The sequence below is a fragment of the Nicotiana attenuata genome, chromosome 9, assembly GCF_001879085.1.
Source record: "Nicotiana attenuata strain UT chromosome 9, NIATTr2, whole genome shotgun sequence".
NCBI lineage: Eukaryota > Viridiplantae > Streptophyta > Magnoliopsida > Solanales > Solanaceae > Nicotiana > Nicotiana attenuata.
In genome coordinates, this window is record NC_031997.1 from 3,647,699 (window position 1) to 3,663,593 (window position 15,895).

Below are 15,895 nucleotides of genomic sequence, written 5' to 3' on the forward strand. Positions count from 1 at the left end.
AAATGACCTCCTTAGGATACTAAGTGCTCCTATTTTTACCCCAAAAGTATGAGTTATAACATCTTTAGTTCGTTTAGCCTCCAACCTCATGATACATCCTTAATACTTGTTTTAACCGATCATTATCTTCATAAAAGTCCTTAGACTCTTTGGCTCATAATGAGCCACTTAAGACATATTATAACATGAAAGTATGGGGTGTAACAAGGTTGTTGGCCTATTTGAGGTTTTAAAGAGAGTTGGTGAGGTGGCATACATGCTTGCTTTGCCACCTAGCTTGTCAGGAGTTCGTCTATATTTAATGTTTCCATGCTTTGAAAGTATTATGAGGACAAGTCGCATGTGTTGGATTTCAGTTTAGTATAGTTGGATGAGAATCTGGCACATGAGGAAGAGCCAATAGCCATCTTGGATAGGCAGGTTCGGGGGTTGAGATTGAATGATATTGCATTGGTGGAGGTTCAGTGGAAAGGTAAACCACTCGAAGAGGCGACTTGGAAGATCGAGCATAATATATGGAGAAGATATATCCTTATCTTTTTGGCATTCCACGTATGATTCTAAACCCATTAGAGGATGAATTATAACAACCCTACCGGTCATTTTGAGTTTTAGCATTTCATTATTTGAGACTTTAAGTGGCTTCTTATGATGCATTATGACTTACATACAGGTTTGGTTTTGATTTTTGAGTGGTTGGGGGTTGAATTTTATAGACTGATCCTCACTTTCGAAGCTTTAAGTTGGAAGAGTTGACCAAGATTTGACTTATGAGTAAACAACCTCAGAATCGAGATTTGATAGTTTCAATAGGTCAGTATGGTAATTTTGGACTTGGAAATACAATCGAATTTAAATTTGGATGTTCGTAGAAGGTTTTGTCTCTATTTGTCAAAAGTTGGTAATTTGAAGAATTGGAAACTTTATAGGTTTAACCGGGAGTTGACTTCAATATTATTGAACTCCTATTGTTGTTTTGAGACCTTGCATTTGTTCGCTTAGAACTTGTGTGTAAAGTTTGGTTGTGATCCTGGAATGGTTAAGTATGATTAGGACGCGTTCGGCGAAGTTTGAAGGTTTGTAAGTTAAGAGGACCTTGATCTTCGATTCTCTGTCTTGATTTTAATTGTGGTATTTTGAGCCTTTGAAAAATTTTGGACGATGTATTTGGACTTGTTGGCATGATTGGACTGAATCCCAAGGGGCTCGGGTGTGTTTCGGGATGGTTCCACAACTTTTTGGGAGATGATTGCATGTCTGGTTCTTGTGTGGTGCCACCTACTGCCTTATGTTCACATCTGCGGTGCCGTATTTGTGACTTTTGTATCGCAAAAGAGATGTGGGAGGCAACTCAAGATAACCACATCTGAAATTAGTTAGCACAAATGCAAGGTCGGCTTTTTCAAGGAATAGACGCATCTGCGAGAATTGTTAGGCCAGGTGGGTCTCGCACCTACATGATTTTAGAGCGCACATACGGAGCTGCATTTCGCATATTTTTTGGCCCAGGTGCGAGGGTCAGGTGGGAAGTGTTCGCAAATGCGAACTTTGTGGCGCAGAAGAGATCTCGCAGAAGCGAGTTTTATGGTCGTAAATGCGAAGGGCCCTGGCAGCTTATTATATTTCGAGGGTTGGCTCATTTCTCATTATTTTGGATTTTGGAGCTCGGTAAGATGTAATTTTGGAGGTGATATTCACTACTACTTTTTGGGTAAGTAATTTCTACTTGGATGTGATTACATATGTTGATTTCCCATGGAATTACGCAATTTATTCATGAAATTTGAAGGGAAAAATTGGAAATTTTTGCCTACGCTTTAAGAAAGTGTATTTTGAGGATTTGAGTACCGATTTGAACTCGGTTTTGAAATCTAATTAAATATTTGGACTCGACGGGTTATGGATCATCGGATTTTGGTATTGGCTCCGGAATTCAAGCAGGCGAGCCTGAGTTGACTTTTTGGAAATTCATCAAAGATCGAGGCTTTATGGATTGGGGTCGTTTCCTATGGCAATAGTGGACTTTCTTGGTTGATGTTTACCTACACTTGAGCCGGTTGGAGGTTATTTCTCAAGGAAATATGATTTTGGAGCTTCGGACTAGCCCGGATAAGGTAAGTATCTTGCCTAAACTTGTTGACAGAATAACGCTTAGGATATGACATTGTTTGACTAATTGAAATGTGTGAGAAGAAATATATATGGTGAGCGTATATCCTGGTGCTATGTATGATTTGTGATCGGACTTGTCTTTAGGGTGTGATATGCCTTGATTTGGATATTGTGATTCTTGCTATCATCCTTTATATATTTTGTATGACTGCATGAACTCCGTGAATCACGCTAGAGATTGTGTGTAGGTGTTGGTTTCCTGTTGAGCATTACATTTGCTATTGTATGGCGTATCAGCCTTATTTGAGCTATATTTGTACACTCACACATACATACATCTTAGTATATTATCTTCTTTAGCCCATGAGTATGTGAATTGGTATTCGTTATTCGTATACATGTATTCTTATTTATGCTTTATGTGTGATGGACTAGATTGGCAGCACATGAGTGGTCCGTGCGGGATAAGTTGTTTGGCACGTAAGTTGTCTGTGTGGTTATTAATATTGACACGTGAGTTGTAAGTGTAGCGTTTGGATAAGAATCCATCCCCTTAAGATCACTCTCTCATATTTCTCTCTTAATAGTGTACACGTAGGTTGTGATAAACCGATGGGTTTCTGGCTATCGTGGTTATGGAAAAGTGATTCTTGGTTGTACTTTGCATCTCTTCTCTATTTTCAAACTCCTTAGGCGTATACATGATTTTCTTCATATCATCTCTATTTGCTAGCTCTGAAATGTATACATGCTCTTTACGCATATCTTCTCTTCCTTACTTGATAAGATGGGACACGATTCATATCTTCTCTATATGTGAATCTGTGTGACTTGACTTGTTTGATCATGCATATCTTCTTTATATACACTTGTTGAAGGAATAATAGATATTTCATGCATATCTTCTCTACATGCGGCCGTTGAAGGATTATTTGGTACTTTACGCATATCTTCTCTATATGCAAGCTTTGATGATATAATAATATTGGACGCATACCTTCTCTATATGCTGAGTTATTGAACTGGAGTAGTATTTGGGCATATCTTATCTATATGCAATCGTTAATGTGTTATTTGATATCAGAAGCATATCTTCTTTACATGTTGAAATGTTAAGAGATTTGCACACATCTTCTCTATGTGCACTGTTGGTGGTACCTGTATTTCCTATTTAGACCTCGAACTGTTGCTGGGTACATATATATGTTATTGAGCTGTTGAAGTTATATATCATATCATACTATATTATAAGTGTGAAGACCTAAAGGGAAAGTTAAAGGACCAAAATACCCATTAAAAGCTGAATGTCCATTTTGCCCTTCAGTCAAATGTTACTCCTATAATGTTACTATGTACGTAAATTTAATTACACATTTATGTTTTGTTTCTTTCATCTTCCATGTTAATAGTCTTTCTGTACTTTCTTACGTTCTTTACAGCATTATAAATTTTCTTACGTATTACTGATTGTTTGTATCTTTCATCTTCTGCTGAAGTAATAATAATTTTCTTGCACAACTTTTCACATTCTTTAAAGTATTCTATAAAAACGCAAAATAAGGTGTCTAAAAATTTATATATAGTAAAGTAAAATAAATTAAATGCATCAAAGAAATATGACTTTCTCTTCAAAAATAAATTTTTAGTGGTTTTTTTCTTTACCAAACAACTCGAATTCTATCAAAAGCTTTCTAATGGAGAACAAGAAGCAGAAGAATATATGTAGATTAACAACAAGAGGATTATTTGCAGTTTCCTCTTCTGTCTTCTCATTTTTAAAGTAAGTGTCACTTTATTTTTATTTTTATATAAAAGAATTTTAAATTCTTCTCCAAGTCACTATCCCTTCAATATCTATTTCTTTGTGGTTATACAGTGCTGGTCGTTTTATATTCCATATTAATTTTTCTTTATTACTTCCAACGAGTATTCATGGAACTGTACAAGTATATTTTTTCTTGAGGTATATCATCATCCATGTTAGAACTGGTAACTACAATAGATAAATGATGATATTCAAATTAAAGTTTACTGTGCAAGTATCTTTTTTCTTATATAGACTCATCTATGTTAGAACTGGTAACTACAATAGAAAAATGGTGGTATTTAGAGTTTGAAGTCTATTCTAACTTGAGGTCATATTACTTCCAATAACATTTACTTACAAATTGTATTTTTTTCTTTTTGTTAGTTCTTGGAAGAGTTTTAAAGTAAAAATGATATTAATGCAAAAAAAATCATGTAAAAAGTTGCAAGCATGTTAAGCTTATATGGAAAATTTTTAGAACTGTACTGAATACCTTTAAATTATCATTTTTTATTCAAATAGGCTAATTATTCATCAAATTGAGTTTGTAAATTTTTTCGTTTTATATTTTTTATTACTCACACTACAAGAAAGTACGGAATTTGCAACAAAATTTTTTGTTGCAATATGTTGGTTGTCGTTGCAAAAACTACTTTTCGCAACAAAAAGTAAGTTGTTGCAGCAAACTCCGATGCGAAAAATCTATGCAACAAGAACTGTTGTTGTTGCCAAATTACTAAATTGACGCAACAAATATTGTTGTTGCAATAAATTATATTTTGTTGTTATAAAGTCATAGAATTGTGGCCTAGAAAATTATTCAGTAACAACAAAAATTGTTGCGACAAATCAATCTTTTTTCCAACAATGTAAGTTGTTGCAAAAAAAAAAGGCGGAAATACTAGTGAATCTATTTTCAAGAATTTTAGCAACAAGCATTACTGTGGCAATAAATTACTTTCTGCCAACAACATTAGTTGTTGCATATGAGCTTCGTGAAAGCTTTTTAGCAACAACTTATGAATTGTTGCTACATACATAATTCCTATATGCTTTTAGATTTTTAACGAATATATATAAATTACTAAATTTAATATATATACAAAAGGTCAATACATAAAGTTGTTGCACTAGACATTTACACCCTTCTAAAAGCTAACTACTTCTAAAAGTTTTTACTTACAGAAGAATAAAAACATCATATGTTCAAGGTCATTAAATTCTAATCTAATAGAACCTACAAGACAAATCTTCTAGCTTGTGCATACATGGCCAGCAGTGTTGGTTCACGCTTCATCATCCTACAAAAAAAAGTAAATATAACCAGACTTTGATTTAAAATAGACGGAACCACGCAAAGGCCTATTTACATTAGACAGTATGATAGGGGTAGAAACATTCAGCTATAAGAATATTATAACATAAGCTCCAAGATATCAGATCCAGTATCCACTCCAAACAAACTGAATAAAAATTGATTAGAAAATATATTAGAAACCCCTTAACCTCATTCAATTGAAATGACTGCAAGAACAGAGGTGCAACCAACTAAACATATACTAACATGTATATTGCTAACAATTGAAAGATAATACTATCCGAAATATAAAAATGAAGTGCTATAGAAATCAGCTCCATCTCTAAGTATAGGCCCTCATATATGTGTGCAAGCCAAATATATACAGCTTGCTAGAATTAAATCAAAATAATCCTAACAGATACAGAAGTCTTAAACAGGTAAATAAAAGAAAGGACAAAGAAGTCAAACAACACAATATTTTTGGACTCCAAAAGCAATTTTTATTGGTCTGCTTGCTTATGCGGGCCTTCAATTCCATTCCCACTACACACCCCCAAATACCATGAAAGGGTAACAACTATAAGCATCATTCACAGTCAACTCCAGTCTAGAAGAATGAACAAATAACAATTAAATGAATTAATAAGGAAATCATAATAATTAGCTTTCAAAGATAGAGGAATAAATTGGAAGGTTACTTATTCAACTCAATGTTCCATCCAATCATATCATAGAATATCACCTGAAAAGTTGGCCATGACATATATCTTCAACACTAGTTCTAATATGCACCACAACATTTCAAATGAGGGTGATTAATTTTGAGTAATACAGTATGATATACACCACATTATCTTAAAGAGGATAAGTACTTTTGAGTAAATACAGCACAATCATCAGAAATAAATGACCCTTAAAGGCTAGTGAAACATAAAATGGTTTTAATTTTGTAAAAGGTTTCTAAAAACTAAAGAGGCTGCTCCCAATTTTCTTGATAATCTTTCTGAAATCTACCGGAAGCCGCTCCTAACTTTATGAGCTGTGTTCAGCTTGTGATTTTATCAAATAAACAACCGTTGTAATCTTTGTATCAAAGGAAAGTATCTAAGAATTTTTCTAGGAATTCCTTTCTTTCTCTTATTCAATTTACTTGAAGCAACTTCATTGTCACTATTTTCTCCTTTCCGTTCTATCCATCTTTTCTCACCACATTCAGGGCATTGCTCAAGATCTGCATATTCTTTTCTATATAAGATGCAATTATTAACACAAACATCTATTTTCACGTAATCTAGACTCAAATCTTTAATAATCTTTTGAACTTCATAAATAGAATTAGGGAGCACATGTCCTTTGGAAAAGCATCACTTAATAATTTTAACAAAGAGTCTAATGAAGTATTACTCCAACTATGCAAGCACTTCATTTGAAAAAGACGCATTACAAAAGAGAGCTTCGAGAACTTTTACAATCTGGATATAACTTTTGCTCTGCTTCCTTTAACAACCGATAAAAACTCTTAGCTTTTGCATTAGGTTCTTCATATCTAGACTCAGCGGTCTCATCAGACTCATGAGTTATATTATCTGTAGGAACACCGCGATACATATCATGTAACAGCTCGAAAGTAGCAGCATCATCGTTTCCTAAACCTGAACCTGCACTAGAATTTATTTCATCATCTGAAGATGAATCCGACTCACCATGATGAATCTACCTATTATATCTATACCCCACCTAAGTAAATTTATTTTCACTTCTTCTCGTGTTTTCCTATGCACATGGTTACAGTTAGTGCACGGACATTGAATATTAGGATTTGAAAATGCAAAGTTCAAAAATTATTCCACGCCATTCAAGTATTATGGTAATGCCCTATTCCTAAGAAGTATCCAACATTTATCCATCATATAATTACCTACAATAATATAAAATAGTAATTGTTCCTCAATTATTTGATGGCAATTTACCAAAAAATAACAAGAAAAAGGTCAGAGAAAGATCTATATCAAATTATAGTTGAAACAACCGCATATAACTTGAACGAACAATGCAACAAGTGAAGGAATACATTAGAGATGAATAATAATCAGCAAGACTCACCACACTCTGTTGACGAGAAATAATGAAGCAAAGAATATCAGAACCAGCTGATCATAGTTGTAGAACAATAAAGGAAAAAACCTGATAACTGAAATAGGCTAAGGATTAAGGGAACAATAATTGATAATAAAAAATTGGTTTGCGTTGAAAATAGGTTTGCCGCGTTTCTCTTGGCGGAAAGTTGAAAATACTTAGCTAAATTTTAGCCCACGAACCAGACCTGTTGAGAAACTTAAGGATTCTACTTAGCACAAACGATACTTAGCATGAACAAAAATAATTGAGAAAATTAAGGGTTCTACCAACCAAAAATATAAATTATTGCTAATATATTATATTTTAAAACTACTATATTTTCACATAAAATATGGCAACAACAAAAAACCTATCCAGAATGGCAACTAAAAGAGTGGGATAGAAATTCGGAAAAAGTAATTAGCAAGAGAAAATCTTGCCGCATTCGATTTGGGCGGAAATTGAAAAATAATTAGCTAAATTTTAGGACACAACTTACCCATATTGTTGGCAAAAAGAAATTGTATTGCCAGCAATACAAGTTTATTGATGCCAATTCTATTTGTATTTTAAATTTATTATATTGTCCATAAAATATAAGAATATAAAACATTGGTAACAAGGTTTAAATCATGGCTAAAATTTTTATGATATAGCAAGAATTTTATAAAGTTGTTGTCATTTATTGCAATAAGCCAACAACACTGTGATTGTTGCAAAAAAGTTGTTGCTAATTTTTTTAATTTAAAACTTATTATCTAAACGAAAGAATATTGCAACAATATAAGAATGTTTGCTAACAAGAAAAATTTTGTGTTTAAAAGTTCTATGATATAGCAACGGCTTTATCAAGTTGTTGCTATTTGTCGATTTTTGCCAACAAAAATATAGTTGTTGCTAAAACATTATCGCAAATTTCATACTTTCTTGTGGTGTCATTATACACATACTTTAATATATTATTTTAAACAAATCTATTCTGATTTATATGGAATACACGTGTACAGTATATATATGTGTGTATATTTTGAAAGACAGGTTCTTATTTCTAAAACAAAAGAAATAAGTACACTATCACAAGATGTCCCCGCAGTTAAAGATATGTATTAATTGCCCTTCTGATTAATAAAAGGGGTCTTTTTAGTGGGTTGTTGAAGATAAAATAGGATTAATACAAGAGAGTCATGCAAAGCAGAGAGAGAAGAGAGAGACAGAGACTGAAAAAGAGGGCAATAATGCTAAGGTAGGATAGCAGACAGAGGGTTGCTTTTTGGGTACTTGGGGAATAAAACGCTGTCTCTCTACGAGGATTGGCGTGACATCTCTCTTTCTCTCTCTTTCTTTTCCTTAAACAAATATTTCTAATATTGATAGTCACTTTTATTCATTTATATGCAAGGAAACAAATGATAAACATGAAAAAGGCAAAAAATCATCACTTTCTCCTTTATCACTCATCACATACTCTGCCTTTGCCTCCTCTCCCTCTTTTTTTCCTACCTTTTCAACTTTGCTACTTTATTTGAATTTCTGCCTGGCCTCTGTCTCTCTCTCTCTCTAATCTTTCTCCTCCTTCAAAGGCTCACGTAGAAGAAAAAAAACAGATTTTCCTTAATTAAAGAACTCAAAGAATAAGTAGTGTTTGAAAGAGGCTCCCACTTCAAGACATTTTTCTAAAGTTACCGATTCCATTAAATTAAGAGGTAAAATTAAACCCCATGTATATCTTGAAGATTTTATTTATTATATATAGTATCATTCTTGGTAGAGAGAAAGCATGCACATATATATAGAGATCGAATCCTTGTTTTCTATTTCTGCAGCTTTTCGTCTTGTGAATATCAAATTCTCTGATAAATGTAATTAAATAGCCATAAGTATCTTGCTCCATAGAATTACTTGACACAGTTCCCCATACCCATGCAAAAAATGATTAAACAAAAGTAACCTTTCATGCTAATTATCTTTAGAAACAGTACAGTCCATTCTGTCATAAAGGTTAGAACTAACAACTGTTGAAAGAAAAAGTAGCAAAAGTAGAACTTCAAAAAAGGAAATTGGTCTAAGGATTGAAAAAAGAAATAAGAAAAAACAATTACCAACTACTCCATTTGTGTGACATTTTTATTTCCTTTTTAATCTATTAAAAAAGAGTGAATTTTTTTTTATTTACAATCAATATAAATTTAAAGTTTCTTTTATTCTTAATAATATGATTTTATAGACTTAAAAATATCATGATATGTTTAGGATTGCAATTTTTAAAAGTATTTACTTAAATTTTGTGTCCGGTCAAACATGGTCGCACAAAATCCAAAGGATTGAGCATTTGCAAAATAATACTCCTAACTAAACTGTCTTTAGATAAAGGAATAAAGAAAAAAAGCTAAAACCTCTGGAACAAGATATGATCTGTCTTGGCTTCTTTAAAACCCTTGTAGCCTTCTCTTATCTTTTTCACTTCAAAGGAAAAGAAAAAAAAGAAACAAAGCTGAAAGCTAGTAGTTCCAAGATTGTGAGCATATATACTTCTTCTTAACTAGAAGAAGAAGAAGAAGTAACAAGAAACAAAGAGCGAGAGAAAGTTTTTAGGAGAGGGGGTAGTGGTGTTAGCAGGAGAGGGGGTATATAGAAAGAAAGTGAATTTTCAGTCCTCAAAATAGGTTACGGTGTGAAATACCAGGGGGGGTGTGGGGGGTGGGTGTTGGGACTAAGTTATGCGAACAGGAGCATCTAATTGTGCAGTGCAACAGACCCTCACAACAGAGGCTGCTTCAGTTTTGAAGCACTCTCTAAGCTTGGCCAGGAGAAGGGGCCATGCACAAGTCACCCCTCTTCATGTTGCTGCCATTCTTTTAACCTCAAGAGTCAGTCTTCTTAGAAAGGCTTGTCTCAAATCACAACCAAATCATATAACCACTTCTCATCATCATCATCCTCTTCAGTGTAGAGCTCTTGAGCTATGTTTTAATGTGGCACTTAATAGGCTTCCAACAAATCCTGGTCCACTCCTTCATGGCCAGCCTTGTTTGTCTAATGCTTTAATTGCTGCACTCAAAAGAGCACAAGCTCATCAGAGAAGAGGCTGCATAGAACAACAGCAGCAGCAGCCTCTTTTGGCTATTAAGGTTGAGTTAGAGCAGCTCATTTTGTCCATTTTAGATGACCCTAGTGTTAGTAGGGTTATGAGAGAAGCTGGTTTCTCTAGCACTGCAATTAAAAGCAATATAGAGGAATCAGCTTCTTCTGTTTCTTCTGTCTTTCAGTGTTACAATAGTAGCCCTGCTGGGATTTACTCTACACCTAGCTCTCCTCCTAATTCTGAGAACCCTACTGGTAATAGTTTTTGGAATAATTCCCAAAACCCTCTTCTCTTTTCTCCTCACAAGTACAACCAAATTAATACAGCTAATTCTTCAGATATTAAGTTGGTAATTGATGTGTTGGTGAGGAGTAACAACAACAAGAGGAGGAACGCAGTGATAGTTGGTGACTCAGCGTCCAGCACAGGAGGGCTTGTTGCAGAACTGATGGGGAAAGTGGAGAGAGGAGATGTACCTGAAGAACTGAAAGGATCACACTTTATAAAATTTCAGTTCACAGCAGCACCACTCATGTTGATGAAAAGAGAGGAAGTGGAGCTGAATATCTCAGACCTGAAAAGGAAAGTGGAATCTCTCACAGGCAGTAGTAGAAGAGGAGTCATTATCTACACAGGTGACTTGAAATGGACAGTTGATAGTCTTGCTGATCAAAGAGGAGGATTATCAATGTCTAAGAAAGATTACTCTACTACTTTTGTTAATTACTATAGTCCAGTTGATCATCTTGTTGCTGAGATAGGAAGGCTAGTTTCTTCCTACAACAGCAGCAGTTCAAATAATGCAAAGGTTTGGTTGGTGGCTACAGCAAATTATCAGACTTATATGAAGTGCCAAATGAAACAACCTCCTCTTGATATTCAATGGTTTCTTCAAGCTATTTCTGTTCCATCTGGTGGTCTTGGCTTGAGTCTCAATTCTACAAGGTGAGCTAGCATTTTCCTTTATTTTTAATTTTTTGTCTTCTTCATACATGCTTCTTCCTTGATAATCATACACTATACTCTCAGCTTCAATTTGTTTGATACTATCTTCTTATTAACCTCTTTAATAAAGATTGGTGTATTTCTATATTTGAAAATAATTAACTTTAAACTCTTTATTTTACTTTTAACGAGAAGCTTTTTAATATGATGACATATTTAAGTCTAGAAGTTTTAAAAGTTTTACTCCCTCCGTTCACTTTTACTTGTCCGGTATTTTAAAAATAGATTTTCAGTTTTACTTGTTACTTTTAGCATATCAAGATACAACATTTTTTTTTCCAGATATACCCATAGTGTTAGTTACTCATTTCAAATTATTTTCTCAAATTCATTAAAAATATGCATTAATTAATATGGGCATTATGGTAAATTATGCACTGCATTTATTATTTCTTAAGGGGTGTGCAAAGTATATAGTGGACAAGTAAAAGTAAACGGAGGTATTATATAGTAACACAAGCATTATGACCTATTTAAAACTACAAATATCCAAAAGTTTTTTTTTTCTTTTGTAATATTCATGCCTAGTAAAACTATGTCATATATATATTGAATGAGAGGGAGTATAATATACAATGTACTTTTCAAGTTTGAGAATGCACTACATTTGGTTCGTTCTTGGAGCTCTTTTTAGTGTCCTTTCTTTGTCGTTAAGACGTTAAGGTCTGCGTTTTGCTTTGTGTCCTTTATTTCTATTGAATTTTCATGGTCTGAACGCTGAATAAAGCTAGCAGGGCTTAGGAGCGTGCTATTGCCAAAAAGCAATGCTAAGAAGACAAATGTTAAATGGACATCTTTTGAATTTGTTGCATTCTTCTCTTCTTTTTCCTGGATATGCTGCAATGTTTTAACTCATACGGTGAAAAAGGGAAAAAGGAAAGAAAAGAAATACCAAAAAACGATAAATAATTAGTACCTTTATTCAGTGTTTAGCAGGTGATGTTGCAGTATATGGGTTTTTGTCCCAAGCATGTTTGTAGTATTGGTGGTAGCCTTTTTCAGGTTTCAAGGGAATTATATTCCTTTTTTGACTTCTTTTTCATATGGTAAAGCAGCTTAAAGAAGTGACACTAATTTTTATGATGGAGTCCTCCATTATTCAAATACTACAACTTTGTCATGCTCTTAGTTCGTTCCTTCTTTTCTTTTTCTTTTTAGTAAAATCACTTATTTCGTCCAATTACGCATAGTTACTATTTAGGTAAACTTGGAATGAAAAAAATTGTATTTACATTGTTAATCTATACAAGTTATGTGGTTTTAATTCTAGATAAATTAATTGCTTTCTTCTTATGACTCAGGGTAAGGCCACGTACAATACACTCCTATGGTCACGCCCTTCCCCGGACCCCGTGCATAGCGGAAGCTTAGTGCACCGGGCGACTCTTTTCTTATGGAAAAATTGAAGTGTGCTAAACTTGTTTGTTAATTAAAAACTATATATTTTCCTGTTTTTGTAGTGCTCATGAACCAAGAACACCATTCTCTCAACAAATATTTGAGAAAAAGCCAGTTCCTAGCAAGGAGGAACAAGATGCACTCAGCTGTTGTGCAGAATGCACCTCCAATTATGAAAGAGAAGCTAGGTTGAAGTGTGGCCAGCAGAAAACTTCTGCATTGTATTCTACTATTACATGTGACACTAAGGATTCTGACAAGGGTCTATCCCCATTGCCTGATTGGCTCAAACCACATGACATTGATACCACTAAGAAGGTACAGATCCTAACATTTGTCACCTATTAGCCTACAATAATTCCACTTTAATACTCCCTCCATATCAAACAAATAATGACAGAATTCTGAGTAGGAGGACTAAATAATAATTAATTACTAATATCATTGACTCACATGTTGCTTTAGTGATTTTTCAAATAAAGTTTATGTATATCAAACTAATTAACTAAAATATATTTTAAATCAGAATTTTATAAATACAAAATTAACAATATTTATTAACAACAACCCAGTAAAATCTCACAAGTGGGGTCTGGAGAGACCTTACCCTTGCCCCGATGGGGCAGAGAGGCTGTTTCGATAGACCCTCGGCTCAAAAAAATATTTATAAACAAAATATTTGAAAATATTTAAAAAATTGAACTTTAAGGGAAGCATGATGAACTCTTTAAATCGTAATAAAATAAAATACGTAGTATTTGTTCCTTTTTTAATTACTTTGAATACAATATCTTATTGTTCTCCTTTTTTTCTTTTTATGGGGGAATTTCAGGATGATTTGGCTGAGTTGAAAAGAAAGTGGAGCAGTTTGTGCCAAAATCTTCATCAAGGGAAGACTAATCAAAGTCCAATGAGTTCAGTTTTGTGCAATGAATACAACAGCAGTGGGAAGAATTACTCCTTCAATTCACTGTACCCATGGTGGCCTAACCAGAACAGCATAATCACAGAGTGCAAATCAATTTCATTTTGTGATCCTCCAAGTTTGAAGCCTAATCAGGGAGCCAGCACTGTGCCAAGGTTCAGAAGACAACAATCGTGCCATATCGAGTTCAGTTTCAGCAATGGCAACTCTAAAGATAATCAATCAGTTGAGCCAAACTTGGATTCTCTTAAAATCAGGGAAGGAAAAGAAGTGAAAATCACTCTTGCTCTTGGGAATTCAAAGCTTTCTAACACCGGGAGTTTGGGAGAACGAAACGTAGAAGAGATGCTCAAAATGTTACAAGAAAATTTGCCATGGCAAATGGAAAACATGCATACTATTTTGGATGCATTGATGGATTTCAGCACAATCAAGAAGCAGAAGAATTGGCTGCTGATTCAGGGGAATGACTCAATTGGGAAACAAAGATTGGCTCGAGTTATAGCAAAATCTGTATTTGGTTCTGCTGACTTGATCCTGTGCATAAACATGAGAAAGAGGGAAAATACCCACGTTGAATTGCTCAACAAGTCCTTAAGGAATAATGAAAAGCTTGTTGTCCTGGTGGAAGATGTTGATTTTGCTGATTCAGAGTTGTTGAAATTTCTTATGGATGCATATGAAAATGGGAGCTGTAGCCATTTGTTCATCTTAGCAAGGACAAGTGATAATTTCACTGATGGAAGAGAGCACTACACAGAGTCTGTTATCCAGATGAAACTGCTGGTAAGTGTGAATCCTGGATCAGTATGTATTGATCATAAGAGAAAAGCTGAGTGGGAATTGTCTTTGCCTAACAAGACCAAGAGTCCAAGAAACAATGTCATGGAAGATGTCTCCTCAATTACTGCTCGAAATGGGAAAATGAAGAAGGAATTCACAAGGCAATTGAGCTCAAACGCCCTTGACCTCAACATCAAAGCAGACGAGGTCGATGAGGAGGAGGATGAAAATGAAGCCAAAACTGATGATTTTAGCCCCATTTCAAGTGACTTGACTCGCGACACAGCTAATGATCAACATCACAACAACAACAACGACAATAAGAACAATCCGCCACTTGGCTTTCTAGACCACATCAAGAACCGCCTTGTCTTGAACCGCGATTCATCTCAAGAAAAGCAAATGAGAGAGGTGTTCATGTTCAAGATCAGAAGGTCATTGGAGGAAGTATGTGGGAGTAAAATACTAGACAGTTTCTGCTTGGAGGAAATGGTGATGGAGAAGGTTTTTGAGGGGTGTGGTTCATTTCTCAACAGCTTGTTTGATGAATGGCTAAAAGACATTTTTCAAACGAGCATGAAAATGGTTGACATGGACAAACTCAAAGAGAAAGAGAATGTGATTATCAAGCTTTGTTTGGTGGAAGGTAAAGATGAGAGTGGCTTAAAGGATGGCTTCAAAGGTTCATGTCTTCCTAGAGGGATTCAAGTTTCTATCTTGGATTAAGTACGCAGTCGCTTCTATAACATGTTGTTTCCCTTGCCTATGCACCACTATCACGTGTCCTTCTGTAACTAGCTACTCTTGCTTCTTAATACAATGTCTACTTTGTTTTCAGTGTTTTGTTGCCAATATACAGTTAAACCCCTTTGAATTCTATGGTACTGATCCCTAAGAATCTATACCATATGAAAACCTATAATTTATGGACTAAAGAATAAAAGGTGTACAACTTAAAATAATTAGTAGATATAAAACAATAACTACTCCCTCTGGTTCACAATAAGTGTCCAATTTACTTTTAGCACGCCCATTAAGAAAATACTAAATTCTATACAAAAAATACCTACTATGACTAAACTACCCGTAATTAAACATTTAATGTGAGGAGTAAGAAAACTTTTTAGGGATATGTACATAGGGGTTATCTTGTAGAAACAAATTGAATTCTTTCTTGATTACATAACTGGACACTTATTTTGAACCAAAATGAAAAAGTAAATTGGACACTTATTGTGAACCGGAGGGAGTATCTCTTTTGGTAAATATGTTTTAACAGGCCAACAAGGGTTGTGGTGGAATGGTAAGTACTCCTTCATCCTTAACCAGATGTCTCAGGTTCGAGTCCTTGGTATGGAGTTACCT

General features: G+C 34.4%; 1 protein-coding gene across 1 annotated transcript; it reads left to right on the top strand.

Annotated features, from left to right (window-relative positions):
* Positions 9,697 to 15,407, top strand: LOC109231980 (protein SMAX1-LIKE 4-like). The gene is made up of 3 exons (XM_019397598.1): positions 9,697 to 11,364; positions 12,885 to 13,140; positions 13,655 to 15,407. The coding sequence occupies exons 1-3, from the start codon at positions 10,055 to 10,057 to the stop codon at positions 15,254 to 15,256; spliced, it is 3,168 nt and encodes a 1,055-aa protein (XP_019253143.1). The 5' UTR covers positions 9,697 to 10,054; the 3' UTR covers positions 15,257 to 15,407.

What these genes read in the sequence shown, in the direction of transcription:
- LOC109231980 (XM_019397598.1), top strand. Translation starts at nt 10,055, where the DNA reads ATGCGAACAGGAGCATCTAATTGTGCAGTGCAACAGACCCTCACAACA. An exon ending in TTGAGTCTCAATTCTACAAG is followed by an intron (nt 11,365 to 12,884) that starts GTGAGCTAGCAT and finishes CTGTTTTTGTAG; the next exon opens with TGCTCATGAACCAAGAACAC. An exon ending in ACATTGATACCACTAAGAAG is followed by an intron (nt 13,141 to 13,654) that starts GTACAGATCCTA and finishes GGGGAATTTCAG; the next exon opens with GATGATTTGGCTGAGTTGAA.